The following is a 16,351-nucleotide window of genomic DNA, read 5'->3' on the forward strand; positions in this document are numbered from 1 at the left end:
TAAACAATGTCTCATCACTCCTAGGGTTTTGGCTAGTCAACACTGTATAAAGTCGCCACTCTTCTTCCTTTGGTACGGATAAAGTCATAATACCTGAAGGTCCATTAAACTTTAAAGATGTTGTTCCATCTGGTAGGAACGTAATCTGCGCTTGTAATTTGGATAGCATATCACGTCCCAGCAATTGGACTGGACATTCAGGCATATAAAGGAATTGGTGTTTTACTACGTGGCCTCCCAATGTACAGAGTCGACTTTTAAGAACCGGTCTTTCAGCACTTCTTCCAGTTGCTCCTATCACAGTAATAGTCCTTCCAGATGGAGGAGCAACTAGATTAGTCACCACTGAATGTTCAGCACCAGTGTCGATCATGAACGCACTCCTTTTCCCCCCTATTGATACATCGACCATAGGCTCCGCTCGACCAAGGGGGATGGAGCCCGGTCGGTATCAATAGTCCTCCATGACCGTGTCAGCCAATCCTACAAAGTCCCTACCTTCTCTATCGCGAGACCTTTGCGCTGCTGGAATATACCTGTCTTCCCTAACACTTCCTCTGTTCCCATTACTCCCTCTATAACCATTACTCCCTCCGGGACCTCCTCTACCTCTCGCTCTGCCTCTAAAGTTTCCGTAGCCTGCCCTGGGTTGGTCTCTCTCGTATTGCTCTCTTTGCGGACATTCGTTCCTCCAATGCCCTTCTTCCTTGCAATACGCACACTGATCCCTACTCAAAGGCTCCCTACTCCATCTATTATTGCCTCTATCTGGGCCCCGTTTATCTACGCCTGCGATCGCTACCGCTAGCATATCAGCCTTTTTACGCATCTTGCGCTCCTCCTCTTTCTTGCTTTCTGTTTCCCTATTCATATAGACCTTATTAGCTACCTCCATTAGTTGGGAGATTGACATACCTGCAAACCCTTCTAACTTTTGTAGCTTGCGCTTAATATCTCCGTAAGCTTGGCTGACAAAGGCGGAGTTAACCATTCGGGAATTGTCTGCGTCTTCCGGATTAAAGGGGGTGTACAAGCGGTACGCCTCCAATAATCGGTCATAAAAGACACTGGGCGCTTCATCGCTTTTCTGGATCACCTCAACTGTCTTCGACATGTTAATGGCTTTCTTTCCTCCGGCTTTCATGCCAGCAATTATAGCGTCTCTATAGGCTCTGAGTTGAACCATATCAGCACCATTTACGTTCCAATCGGGATCAGTGTTGGGATAATGTGTTGCGGCCCATGCTGCTGGATTAGCTTGGTTCAAAGCACGGGCTCTATCCTCTAATGCTTTAATGGCTGCTTGATTTATTCTTGTCCTTTCCTCATTGTTAAATAAAGTCATTAATAACTGCTGGCAATCAGCCCATGTCGGATTATGTGTCTGTACTATTGAGGTGAACAGATCAGTCATGGCTTGTGGTTTCTCAGTATACGAGGAATTATGGGTCTTCCAGTTTAAAAGGTCGGTAGTGGTGAAAGGGACATATACGAAGACAGGGTCAGCGTGTGCCATTTGACCTGCGGCATCGATATAAGCTGACCCGGGATTTAAGCGAAGAGGCATCTGATAGTGCTTTAATTGTTGGGCACCAGTCAACTGTCGGGTTTGGATGGGGCTACGTAGGGAAGCGTCAGTCATGGGTTCCGGTCGAGGAGATATAGGGTATGGGGATGTGGGAGGTTGGTTTTGGGAAAAGGTAGTGAATAGAACACTTCGGGCCGAGCTAGATGAAGCTTGACCGGAAGTCTGAAGTGGCGCCAAATCAGGATATTCGTTTCTAATGGGGGTGGGTTCTGGTTCCGGAAGGGGAGATTTAGTACGAGGGGGGGTGGATCCTGTACTGGAGGAGGAAGCGGAAGTGGATGAGGGTAATGAGGGAAGGGTTACAGGACTTCCTGTATTTGCGTCACTTCCTCTTACCGGAAAGTAAGGGGGCGGCAAAGGGATCTCGGACTCAGGGGGCGTGTCCAAAATGGGCCTAACACCAGCCCTAGTGGACGAACAAGTCCTAGCTACCATGAGGCGACACTGTTCCTCGTGGCATGTCCGGAGCCATTTTGGCGAGTCATTTACGGCCTGTCTCCAACAATCAATATAAGGAAACTGGCCGTAAAGTTCAGGCCTACCTGATACAGCCACGTGTAAGCGCTGTACCAGAGTTGGATCCAAACTGCCACGTGGCGGCCATGCCGCAACCAAAGTAGGCCACTCCCTAGTGCACAAAGTGACCAAACGTACAGGGGACATCTTAACCCCAAAATCACAAACTTTGAATCCCTTTTTAAAATTCTTAACCATACATCCTAAGGGATCCGGAATCGTTGACTGCGACGCACCCATATTTAACAGTGGAACGTCGTCGACAACGATTACTATACACGCGTACTATTCAACAGTCACACCCGTTTCCTCTGGCAACAGCACCACGTGGTATGGTTACCAAGTGAAACGTACACAATAACAATAAACACTCAGGGAATTCCCATACACACACAGCTGTTACACCAGTCACTATATAATCAATATTATGCCCTTTGGCGTAACTACACAGTCACTCACGCTATAATTCTCTATATACGAATTACCCGTCTATAACACACCCCAGTAACATCGTCTTTTACAAATAGCGGTTACAGTACGGTTAGCATAGGTCAAAGCACAAGTTAAGGTCACAATACAATTATTAGTGGTTATGGTGTTAAACATGCAATGGACGACAATGATTAGTACTTATTATACAATGTCAGTAAATATACAGGGTTATGGTACCGTGCACTATAATACAGCAACACACTATTAACACTCTCGCTAGACGGCTGAGCTCGCGCTATCTAACAAGATATACACTTTACTAAACAATCGTTAACACATTTACAATTCCCAACTAAACTATTGGCCAGTACCTTGAATGGACTACCTAAAACTATATACACCCGTTTTGGTTAGCCACACTGCCCAATCACCACATATACATAGCGAGCTAGAGAACCGAATTTACACAGGCGCCTCTTAGTCGCACTATACAACGAGCTAGAGATCCGAATTTACACAGGCGCCTCTTAGTCGTACTATCAAAAGTCTAGTGGGTTCCAAATTTACACGCCTTCCCACTTAGCCCAGATAGGATGAGAACTAGCGAACCGAATTTACACAGGCGCCGCTTAGTCTCCCGGTCCCTCCGACCTAGCGAACGTAATATACACCCTAGAACGCTAGTCTAGACAAGACACCGGTGTCCGGCTAGGGCTATCTTACACCTGGACCCCGCCTGACTAACCAAATCAAACGGTCTGACTAAAGAGCGTTCGATCGAGCGGTGCGCCTTCGCTCCTTCCCTCCGACAGAGGGGGCAGATACAGATTCAAAAACCCCTTTGGGCCTACCGCACAATCGGTATACCCCTAGCGGGTCCTGCCGTCTAAAACAGCAGTTATCTTACCTCCTCGTTCCTGAACCTGAGTTCACACTCATCGACGGGGACACCCCAGCACTTCTCACGTAGAGGCCGATGATCTCCTGGACAACAGACCAGTGGCGCCGAGACGAAGGGAGGTCCACGCAGAAGTTCAGGGGTGCAGCCGTAGAGAACGTGGGCAAAGATAGACCGTCTCACGCCTCTGCCTCTCAGCTACCGTTGAACGATGAGCTTCCCGGCCAATGCACCAAATGATACCGGAGAAACTGACGGAAGCCAAGCACAGAGAGATGGACACAGGTTTCTTCAGGAAGGAAGAGATTCTTTATTGGATCACCGATCGGGACTCAGAGGGACTAGCGTCACCAAAATACAGCAAAGTCTGAGTACTGAATACATAGAGTACATTCCTTATATAGCACTGTAGCTCCTCCCACAATTAACTACACCCACACATACCCTTAACCTATTTAATGAATAGAGTCTAAACTCATCCATCCGGTCTAACCACGTGGCTCATCTGATACAAAGGAGAGGGACGCGTAATTCCAGTTCTTACATTCCTGCACCTGGTCAGTACAGTGATGACAGTATCTTAGCTACGTGTAATTAACCAACTGATACTACAAACACATATACATACATATGCCTTGTGGCAATCTTAGCCTGCTAAACTTGTATTTTACTGGAATTACATCACAGTACAACACACACTACATCCCACTACACAAACACACTCTGTATTCACTATACACACACTACATCCGCTGCAGACACTGCATTTAATACATACAAACACTACACCCATTACACAAATGCGAAATCTGCATCCACTATACACTGCACTGATATTACACGCATTCTGCATCCATTACACACATTCTAATTCTACATCCACTATGCACACACACCACATTCAGTCCTGCATCCTTGTGGGCGGACTTTGGGGCGGGCCCTGAGGGCCAAGACCTTGAGCTTTGTTAGGGGCCTCAAAATTTCTGATGGGAGCCCCGGCTCTGGGCATTAGGTTCTAGAATAGAACCTGCCTAAAATGGGGTACATTGGTGTTGTGGCAGGCTTATGCTTTGTGTGATCATATATTGTAACTAAACTCCCATTAATTTTGCCTATGTAGGGTTGTAAAAAATGTTTCTTTAAAAGCTGTTACATTCTGTGAGCTTTGAAATTGTGGAGATCTGTATACTACACAGGGTACCACAAATTTTGCTTTGTTTCCCACTCTGCTGTGTCACTGAGCCTTCAATTAATACATTTTAAGTCATGACATTCAATTGGAGAGTTTATAAGTCTGAGATATGTTTTCGTCAAAATGCACCAGCTCTACATCATAACAACGGTGCTGTTTATAACACAATGCTAGATGTTTTAGGGGTTAGGGGTATTTGGCATTTAGGTGGCTTAGGGTTAAGGGTGTCTTGGGGATACCTCCCTTTAACATGCTGTGGATTGTAACTCCCATAATTCTTGCCAGCAAAAAAGCTCATATATCTACCCATAATTCTTTTTTTTCAATTTGAATTTTATTGAAATATTTTTTTCTTTAAACATCTTTGTCAGAGTATGAGTGAGGTAAGTAAACATTGTGTCATGCAATAACACATTTCACACTGTATGTCTTATAGATATATCGTAGGAAACATTTGGAAAGAAAATGGCTTAGAGTACAATATGCCCCACTTTAGGTAATATGGGCGGAGTTCGTGTAGGCGCCAGGAGGGCTGTGGTTGAAGGGTCACAGTCTCTTGTGGGTTCACGGTCTGTTAGATATCCTGTGGATCTTTTTCACAATCCATCCCTTGTCAGATTGTGGGTGCTCCTCTGGGCTCTCGTGTGCTGTCGGCTGTAACTCCATGGGTTCTGTTGCTTCCTGGTGCTTAGCTAGCAGCCCAAGGGTTTGGAGAAGTGTCTGGGGGTCTTTGGTGGAGGAAAGGGTTAGGGTGTCCTTCCCCCGGGGTACCACCAACGAGCCCCCCGTGTCCCAGCGGTATTTGATAGCATTGTCTCGTAGCCGTTTGGCTACCTGTGTCAGTTTTTTCTTTTCCACAAGGACTTGGAAGGGTAGGTCGCTGTAGATCTCAACTGAGTGCCCCTCAAACCGCACTGTGCCCATCTCTCTGGAGCATTTCATTATCATGCTGCGTGTGTTTGTCTCTGGTCACTGCGATGACATCCCTAGGTGCTGTCTCTGGGGCTGTCGTTGATTTCCGTATTCGGAAGGTTGCTCTTATGTGGGGGGTTTCTGGGTTGTCTGTAATGCCCATGGAGGCTATCAGCCTCTTCACAGTTGGGAGTAGGGCCTCGTCCCCTACCTCCTCTGGCACTTCTCTCAGACGGATGTTTCGCCGGCGATGTCTGGATTCCAAGCTGAGCACCGTTTTCTGCAGCTGTTGGACCTGATTTGTGAGTCCTTCCAGCTGGCCCTCTCCTCTACCTCCTGTACTCTCCTGCGGATGTTGCCAATTTCGGTCTGGGTCTGCTGTATGTCAGCCTTCCATGTCCGCTGCATGGCCGCAAGTTGTCGTTTTATATCTCCTTTTGTGGAGGGAGAAGAGTCATCTTCTGATTCTGAGGCTGATGTTGCCCTGCCCAGGTCCAGCGAGGCAGGGGATTCCCTCTCTGCGTAGGGGTCTTCCGAGATCGTTGGGCTGTATCGAGGCTCGGGCGCCATCTTAGGTTGCAACAACGTCGCGGTTCTCTCAAAGGATTGCCTGATATCGGGCAGCTTAGACGCCTCCGGCTTCTGGTTTTTCTTATTTTTAGGTTTAATTTTTCTCGGCTCATTCTTGCCTAATATGGTGAGGCCTTTGTGGAGCTCCACTGAGATGCGTCCTTTTGGTTTCTTGGTCCCCCATAATTCTTTTTAATGCAGTAACACAGGGGTCAGCAACCTACGGCACGTGTGTAAACCGGGTGGTGACTGCAGGCGGTAAAGGACAATCTTCAATTTATGCATTGCAGCATTTAAAGGAAGTGATCTCAGATCACTATATGCCAGCACTGGTGAATAGAGATGTCCCGAACAGTTCGCCGGGAACTATTCGCCGGCGAACATAGCTTGTTCGTGGTCGCCGCGGCGGGCGAACATATGCGATGTTCGGTCCGCCCCCTATTCGTCATGGAGGTGGGAGGGTCTGGGAGGGAGGGTCTGCTGCTGATTGTCTGGAATGTGTCTGCTGACTGTGAGGTACAGGGTCAAAGTTTACTCAATGATGACGAATAGGGGGCGGACCGAACATCGCATATGTTCGCCTGCTGCGGAGAACCCGAACAAGCTATGTTCGCCGGCTAACAGTTCCCGGCGAACTGTTCGGGACATCTCTACTGGTGAACAAAACCCCGCACTGGAGTAGAGCAACCTGCAGCAGCTATTGCAGCTCCTGCCCTTCACCTGTATCTTGCTAGCTAATAAGCCTCTCACTTATACAAATAATAGAAACAGTCCCCACAAACACAATACTATGGACTGTCCACATACACGGACAAACACACATATACCCAAACCAAACGCACAATGTGACATTTCATCCACACACAATTCCACAAGCAGCCCCTATACATAGCCCACATTCATAGGTATCATACATAATGTCACAAACTACTCATGAATGAATTCTATACAATGTAACAGCCCACATAGGTACAAATACAATGCTACAGAGCAACTGCAGCACCCACAAATAACACAAGCAGAATACGGCAACATACACACTCAATTTAACAAAAATAGTACCAGCACTCCAATGGACTTCAAAATCTCCATTTGGCACAGTACTGCTAAAAGGTTGCCTACCCCTGTAGTAACATCATTGTGTCTCTTGAATAACGTTCCCGTTTTGGCATTAATAAGTTTATATAATTAAAGTGAATTATCCAGAAGGATAATGATTTTGTTATCAAAACCAGTGCAATGCCGTTTTGGGACACATGAGAATAATATGTGCTTACATTAGACAAGGGATTGTACAAGCTGCTCTCTCATGTGGAAAATAATGTCAGAGCTCTCTTTAATTGCACACTTAAAGGAAAAAGGAAGATGCCAAGAATCATAACCACTAAAACTTCCTGTAGTCGTTATCGTGCCATGAGTGACCTGCCCTCTCCCTATCTCCAAATGGAACATAGTCACACTGTTTTAGAATGGTTTCACTTCTGACCTCGGTCAGCCATGCACTGCTCCTCGTCTCCACTACTTCAGAGTTAAACCTGACTAAAATGCTCAGCCAGTGAGCTACCTCTACCCTGCAGGGCTTAGCTTGAAGGAGCTAACAGACTCCTAAGCAGGAGCTTCCATCTCTCCTGGTAACTGAGAAGCAGCCTGCGGACACCAGGAAGGAAGTGAGCTGTGGTGGTTATGGTGCTTGGGGTGTTCCTTTCAAGGGGCACTCTAGGCACCAAAACAACGTCACTGACGCTCCCAGCTAATCAGTGACTTCCCATTTACAACACTGGTTTTGAAAGAGACTTACATTTCATAGCCAGTTTTATGAATGTGAAGTCACTGATTGGCTGACAGGTAACCGCTCTCTGCCAATCAGCAGCTCCCCTGCCCGGCAACACTCTGCATTTTTCCTGAAACTGAAATTTCAGAAACAGTATCGGTGATGGAGGCAACTTTGAAGTTAATCTATGTGAGAACGGTTTAACCCCTTAATATAAGAGTGAACCAGGGGCCTCCTGGCACCATATAACATTAATTCAGATGAAGTTGTTATGGTGCTGAAACTGTTCCTTTAAGTAACTAGTAAAAATATAGGCTGATAACTCCCTTCATTCTACAGATAGGGTCTCTGTGTATCCAGTTTGTCATTGATGATTTGGGAGTAATAAGAGTACTGTGCCAGACCCTCCTGAGAAAAGAGTTTTGTTGTCAAATTAAGGTAAATAGTTACTAAAACCTTTTTCAAAATCAGTTTCTTTCCCAGCAATATTTTGTTTTTAATGATTTTCATAATGCAATCTCCAGTAAGAGAGCCACAGTGGAAATGTGAATGTAAATTCAACAAAGAAATAGATAAACCACACTGTGTAAACAATTGATACTACAGCCTATACAATTATATCATCTCTTGATAATTAAGCTTTTAAAGGGATATTGATGCTTACAACCAGCGATGTCATTATTTCATAGTGTTTCTGTTTTGGAACGTTGCCTCTTGTCCTGTGACAGCGAGTGATGCATTCCAGCAGTAAAAGTGCTAACGATTATATTTGTGCTTCGAATCTTCAAAGAGCAATAAATGACCTGAAATTTATTACTGTTTCAAGGTGACCAAGAGTTTCACTACAGCAATCAGAGATACAGCACGTTGCAGACTATCGAGGAATAAATTATTAGCTCAGCTTCTAATAAACACTGTCTGGGAGAAAGAAAACTAAAATAACGGTTTCCATTTTTTTAAAATTAGTATTAATTATGGATTATGATTCCATAGTTCTCAAACGCCTTCTGCTACAATGAAACCTCCTAACTGGTGGTCGCATTGTGTTGTCCTTGTGAGAATGTACCGAAGAGGATACAACCCTCGAAACTGTGACAGGGCCAGCAAAATAAGACATAAAGAGGTTGGTGAGTGGGAGATTATAAAACCCTGGAAAAAGTTCACCAGAACCCTCAGCTTTTTCCTCAGTTCTACGTTTTGTAGACTCTACAGGTTCAGTGGACCCCACAGCTTTCCATGTACTACCTATGCAAACTAATTGTGTATACAATTTTCCTTTTTTTCTCTCACAACTTTACTTTTGTTGCATGTTTTCATACCCATGGCTAGATTTCCTGGCTAGAGTAGGTTTCTGCCTGCAGGCACCTATCCACCAGGGGGTGCCTGTTTTCAGCAGTTATAAGGTGCCCTTTTGAGCTTAAAGGGATTCTCTAGTGCCAGGAAAACAAACCCGTTTTCCTGGCACTAGAGAATCCTGGAGTGCCCCCCATCCCACGTTGCTGAAGGGGCTAAAACCCCTTCAGACACTTACCTGAATCCAGCACCTTGGCGCTGGGTCAGGCTTCGCCCACGCTCCACCCACGCCAACGTCCGCCAGCGGGGGAGACCTATTGCACAGCAATGGCCAGGCGCGCATTAGACCTTCCCATAGTAAAGCATTATTCAATGCTTTCCTGTAGGGATTGCAGCAGCGCAATTGCAATTGCAGACAACCAAAAGTCTTCTAAAAATCCGGAAGTCCCTCTAGTGGCTGTCTGGTAGACAGCCACTAGAGGAGGACTTAACCCTGCAAGGTAATTATTGCAGTTTATAAAAACTGCCAATATTACACTTGCAGGGTTAAGGGTGATGGGAGTTGGCACCCAGACCACTTTAATGAGCTGAAGTGATCTGGGTGCCTACACTGTCCCTTTAAAGGAACACTTCACTGCCCAAATAAGAAGAAAAAATACAAGGTGGTACAGAGATGCATGACTAGTAACGCACAAATATGTCACACTATTTTATGGTAGTGCCATAAATGTACTCAGTCCAAATTCAGAAGGGATGGTGTGTTCCTACCTCTATGACAGACAAAAACAAATTGAGACTTAAAGTGTTACTTTAGCCAGTGCCAAAGAGCGAGCAATGTTTTTCTTGCTCCCCTGGCAATTAATTGGTAAAAAAAAAACGACTAGAGAAGGAAGAATCTCTATACAGTCTAATAACTGGTGAGACTGCTCTGTGTCTCTGAACATTGCACCAAACAGGACTTTATCAAGGAATTTCAACATTGTAATTTCCTGTTCTGTTTCCCCGTAATGTCCCTTATCTAATCCTAAGTACTGCGTAGGAAGATTTTTAATATTACGCAGTTAGCTGGATTCTTTAGAAATAACAGAGTTTTATTCCTTAAGGGGAACAGCGGACAGGTGACAAGCAAATGACAAAATTCAACTTTTTTTTTTTTTTTTTTTTTTTAATAGAACACTACAGGGTCAGGAATTCCTGACCTTGTAGTGCTAAAAAAATCATGTTAGCCTCCCTGCCCCCCTTAAAATGGTAGAAAACGTACCTTTTATTCCAGCGCTGCAGGTCTATCTCCTTTGCTGAAATGATCAAAGCTGGCAATCTCAGCCAATCCAATGTTATTCTAGAGGGAAGCATTGGATTGGCTGAGATCAAAGAGGCGGGAGCAGAGCCAAATGCTGCTCTGGCCAATTAGCATCTCTTCATAGAGATGCATTGAATCATTGCACCTCTATATGGAGAGTTCAGTGTCTGCATGCAGAGGGTGGAGATGCTGAACATCAGCACTATGTGCAGCACTGACCCAGGAAGCACAACTAATGGCCATCTGAGGAGTGGCTAGTGGAGGCAACCTTCAGCACCCCATATGGACTAAAATTCCCTTGATGCTTTGCTAGTATTATGGCTGTAAGAGCATTATGGGAGATGTAGTCCAAAACATCTGGAGTGCCTAAAGTTGCCTATCCTTGCCCTAGTCTATAATGTCAACACTGCATTTGTCTGAAAAGACAGTGTTTATTGCAAAAAGCCTACAGGGAATGATTATACTCACCAGAACAAATACAATAAGCTCTAGTTGTTTTGGTGACTATAGTGTCCCTTTAAAATGTTCATCACCAAGAAAATAAATTTAACAAGAAAAAATGAAAACCTAATAAAAGTTATTAAAAGATCAGCTAGAGAAAGTGGTCTTTTTATAGATATAAAGTACTCATGTGTATCCTACATATAAAGTTGGCTTGTAGCTAGAGATAGTATTACCACCACATCTTTATGGGGACAGTTCAGTGTCTCCATGCAGAGTGTGGAGATGCTGATGTGCTTTTTATTATTATCTTTTAAAAGTAAAATTAACGGATGCATTAAAACCACAACCTTTATTCATTAAAATGATAGTATAAAACTAAAACTGTATTTGAATGATGCAGTTTTGGTAAATATACCATGCCTCTTTAATTCTTACTAGGCGGGCACAGTTTATAGACTTGCAGGAAGCGCCTCTAGTGGTAACTGGAGGTGTCCCTAGGGGCAGTGGCGTACACATGACCCATGGGGCCCCACTGCGAAAATCGATCCGTGCCCCCCCCCCCTCCGCGTGCTTACTCTGCGCGGGCCGGTGCCGCAACATCCGCATTCGGAGCTTAGAGGCGGAGGGATCCCCAGCGCCATGGGAGTCCGGTGCTGGAGAAAGGTAATTGCTGAAGACACACACACTCTCACGAACAGACGCATACACACTAGCTAACAGACACACACATTTACTGACAGAGACACACTCAGCGACAGACAGACATACACTCTCACTGGCAAACACACACTCACTAACAGACATCAAACAGACTAACTAACACACACACACACTCAGTAACAGACACACACAGTAACACACTCACTGACACTCACTAGCAGACACACTCAACAGACACACTCACTGACACTCACTAGCAGACACACACTAACACTCACACAGACTAACACACACACACACTCACACTAACACACACACACTCACACTAACACACACACACACTCACACTAACACTCACACATGGTTTTTTTTTTTATTTAATCCCCCCAGCCTCCTTACCTTTTGGAGTGCTGACGGGATTCCCTGGGGTCCAGTGGTGCTGCTGGGCTTCTGGACGGCCGGTCACTGGGCGGGCAGGCTGGCGGGCGCGCGAGGGAGCACTCTCCCCTGAGTGCTTCCTCTTCAGCTCCCTTGCGCGCTGCGTAGGGATGCCGGCGCCCGAAGATGACATCCTCTTCCGGCTCCGGTATCAGTACGCGGTGCGCGAGGGAGCTGAAGAGGAAGCACTCAGGGGAGAGTGCTCCCTCGCGCACCCGCAGGACCGGCCGTGGGGTGACAGCAGGGCCAGCCTTGGGGGGCCCTGAGGTGGCCGGCTCCTGGGCCCCCCAGGAGAAGAAGCTGGCCACAGTGGCTACATACCGGGTCGCGGGGCGGCCGGGCCCCCTGGTGGGCCGGGCCCAGTCGGAGCCGCGACCCCTGCGACCCTGGTATGTACGCCACTGCCTAGGGGGCACCTATTCTCTGAAAAAGCAGTGTTTACCGGAAAAAGCCTGCAGGGACTGATTATACTCACCAAAACAAATACATTAAGCTGTAGCTGTAGTTGTTCTGTGGCTATTAATTTTGACAGGAAAATCCAATTTAGTTTTAGTCAGTCTTTTGACTAAAACGCCATTTAAGTGTTAGTCATCTGAATTGTTTTAGTCTACTAAATCTCCAGTAGATTTTAGTCGACCTGACTAAAATCTAATGGGTTTAGTTAAAGTCTATGTCTCTTTTGCCCCTTCCCCAGCGCCTCTGTGTCTCTTTCTGTCCCCCCATCCCCTCTAGGTGTCTCTCCCAAGCCCAGGTCTGTCTCTTTTGCCCCTTTCACAGCCCATCTGTGGATCCTTGCCCCCTCCCCTCTCCCCAGCCCCTCTGTTTCTCTTTCTCTCCATAGCCACATTTGTAAGTCTCTTTCCCCCTCCTCCCCCAGTTCCTAATTTTTCCCCATGAGTCTCATTCACCCCAGCTGCCCATGTGTCTTAATCTTTCCCTCAGCCCTTCCACGTGTCTTACCCGCTTGCAAATTTCATATATCAAAATCACCACCTTTATCAGAGAATGTCATCAAACATATGAAGTCTATCCAATTGCAAGTTAGCTGTTTGTGAATAACTGAATTAACAAACCTATGTACACATTCAGCTGGTTTTTAACCTAATGTGGCTTTTGGCTATAGTTTAATGATAATAATAATTTTGTTGAAATTACTGAAATTTGGATAAGCAAGTGCCATTCATCTGCTTTTAAACGTTCAGGATTCGGACCATTATTATTATGTTATTATTTATATATATCATCAGCTAGTCAATACATTGCAGAGCTTTTAAAACATTGCTATGCTATCTGCTCAACCTCACGTGTTTAACCCTTCCAATAATTACCTCTGGCCAAGTGAGTTTATCATCCTTGATGTGTGTATCTATGGCCTATAAAGACTATTGATTGGTTTTCAATCCGTAAACAATCACCTGCAAATCTCTATTCGATCTACAAGAATCCAGAGTGTGTTATTTTTCTATTTCTCTTGTTCGCAGCCCACTCCTGGAACCGTGAGAACTTCCCGCCATCACATTGATCCGTTTCTCAAGAATCCGTGAACGAACCAATCGGTAATATTGATCAGTTGTAATTTCTGTCAACTCAAACGGCCTTTGGGGACTTTCTGTGTTTGAGTGAATGTGTGGTTTTTTGTGTGTTTGCCAGTTTTTTTAAATGTGCATAGGGATTTGAATAGTGCGCAAGTAACTTTTGTCTTTGTTTTGTTTTTTATTGTATGTGATGTGTACTATAGTAATTGCTGCCGTCCAGTATTAGTGGGAATTTGAGTGCAGGGCTTAATATTGTATGTTTATGTTTGCATTTATGTGTGTGCGTAAATGGAAGGACTTGTCATTTTGTTGACTGGTCTCCTTTTTTGACATTGCTGGGTCTCATGACTCGTTGCCTATTTTACCTCTTTAGAAACTGGTAGAAGACTCAAATCCACTGTCCGTTGTTTGTATACACGTGTCCCTGTTCATGGACTTGAGAGGTTATTAACAGTGTTGTGTGACTATTAAATAGAATCATTTCTTAAATATAGCTGATGTTTAAATGACAATTTAAAGGTACATGCATCTGCATGAGAATCACGATAACAGTGATCCGTCTTGATTTTCACAGGCAACATGTCACAGGGAAAAGGCACTGTAGTCCTGGCATACAGCGGCGGTTTGGACACGTCCTGCATATTGGTGTGGCTGAAGGAGCAGGGATATGATGTCATCGCTTATCTGGTGAGCTATTTCCTGCGGCTAAACCTGATCACAATCTGACTTCCTTCTTATTACAGACACACCTAGGGTAATCCCTCATTGGCAGCCTTGGCACACACTGAACATGATTCAGAACACACACAACAATACGCAAACTAAAGAAACGTAAAGAGGTTGTTTTTTTTTTTAAATAAAATTTAAATCTAGCATATAAAACCGTCTGCTAGTTATATAACCCTTTTTATATCTAAGGCTTTTTTCCCCTTTTAATATTTTGATTAACCTATAACAAAATTGGCATACAGTATAGGCTGTAACATAAAACTATTTACTCACCCTGTGTATTGAAAGGGTTAAAAACGGATGTAAAAAAAGGAGGTAGCAAGCCAGCAAAAACAGTGCAAAGCTTGCTTACGGATTAATTATTACAGACTGGCGAACACCACACAAACCTGTTTTTGGTTTGGAGAGTTGGAGTTTTTCTTTTTCAGTTTTGAATATTTGCAATCCCCTTGACAGCTCTCTGACATGCCCAGTTTAGTGTATGAGGTTCAATGTGTTTTTATTATTATCTTTTAAAAGTAAAATTAACTGATGCATTAAAAACCCACAACCTTTATTCATTAAAATGATAGTATAAAACTAAAACTGTATTTTAATGATGCAGTTTTGGTAAATATGCCATGCCTCTTTAATTCTTACTAGGCAGGCACAGTTTATAGACTTGCAGAATAAAGGCATTTTTACCAAGCACAGCATGATGGGAAACTTGCACAAACTTACCCCAATGCCAAGGGTTGGAATCATGTTTAAACAGAAATCGATGGATTAGCTAAATCTAAATACTGGGAAAAAAAATGCATCCAGAAAATAATGATGGCGTGAGATGTTGTCCCTTCTCAGATAAAAAATTCCTACATATTTTATAACACTCAGCTACCAAAGTGTCACGACTACTAGTGTGGTCCAGCACGCAGAAACTATGTAAACATATACATAGACAAGAAAAGGAAAATAAAAGGACAGAGCGTAAACCGGACCTTAGAATGGCCGGACTAATACGCTAGAGACAGAGAATGGTCAAAGGGAAAGCCGAGGTCAAGGAAGCCAGAAAATACACAATGCTGTTTACACAAGCCAAGTCAGGGAAACCAGAATTCAGAATAACCAGGGAAAAGCCAAGATCAGGATACCAGGAAATCAGATTCACAAATATAAAGCACTCTCAGGAAACCAGGAACAGGAAACCACGACAGGGCAAGGTACTGGAGTGAGCTAGGGATTTAAATATCCCTCTCAAAGGTCTGATTGGTCCGAGGGTGATCTCTGACCCCAGAACGTGCGTGCGCGTTGACGTTGTGACGTCACACACACATCCGTACAAACTTCGGGGGCGGAGCTGAGTTTAGGCGCAACCACGCGGTCAGCGCCATTTTGGATCCGGGCGCGACGGTCGCAGGATGCGGAGAAGCTGTTGTCAGCTTGCCGGTGAGCAGGTAAGCTTGTGCCGTCGGCTAGACTGTGCCGGTCGGGCACAGCCTTGCCACGCGGCGAGCCGGCAACCGCAACACAAAGTTACATAGTTGTCTAGGTTGAAAACAAGACTAAAGACCATCAAGTTCAACCATGAAACCCATTATTTCATGCTGTTGATCCAATAGAAGGGAAACCCCCCCAATTGTAGCCATTTCTAATTATGCCATAATGGCAATCAGATTTCTCCTTGGAGCAACAACCTGATACCACCATATTATTAGGAACGAATGGCACCCAACATGCGTTTCGCTCTGTGTAGGGCTTGCCAGACGTGCTATGGAGTGGCAGATACCAAGGGCTTAAATGCCCAAGGCCGCTTATAGATTTTAAGAATCCATTAGAGGCGTCCTTTCTTTTAATAAGGAACTTTCATAGAATTTGTGTTTAATTCTCGCAATATCTCCTTATAGCCACCACACCCCCTACTTGATATTATACAGAAATCTTATACTCTTCCAATGCGGTTGATTTGTTATCACTTCCTCTCTCAGGTTATCACAGTGGGCTAATTCTCCCACCCATGTAGCTGGCATTACCCTTGTCATTTTCTCTTATGCATGTTCAGTATATAATATCTGCAACACTCCACTTCCTCTCTAT

At 44.8% G+C, this 16,351-nt stretch overlaps 1 protein-coding gene across 4 annotated transcripts in view; it reads left to right on the top strand.

Moving 5' to 3' along the window:
* The window catches only part of ASS1 (argininosuccinate synthase 1), an 87,229-nt gene that overhangs the window by 17,683 nt on the left and 53,195 nt on the right, over positions 1-16,351 (top strand). For all 4 annotated transcript variants that reach the window (XM_063432441.1, XM_063432443.1, XM_063432444.1 and 1 more), the window contains exons 2-3: positions 13,496-13,570; positions 14,124-14,236. In XM_063432441.1, the coding sequence (XP_063288511.1) occupies positions 14,129-14,236 (108 nt within the window). In that variant the 5' untranslated portion in view covers positions 13,496-13,570; positions 14,124-14,128. The remainder of the gene's footprint in view (positions 1-13,495; positions 13,571-14,123; positions 14,237-16,351) is intronic.

Source organism: Pelobates fuscus, chromosome 9 (genome assembly GCF_036172605.1).
Source record: "Pelobates fuscus isolate aPelFus1 chromosome 9, aPelFus1.pri, whole genome shotgun sequence".
Classification (NCBI taxonomy): domain Eukaryota; kingdom Metazoa; phylum Chordata; class Amphibia; order Anura; family Pelobatidae; genus Pelobates; species Pelobates fuscus.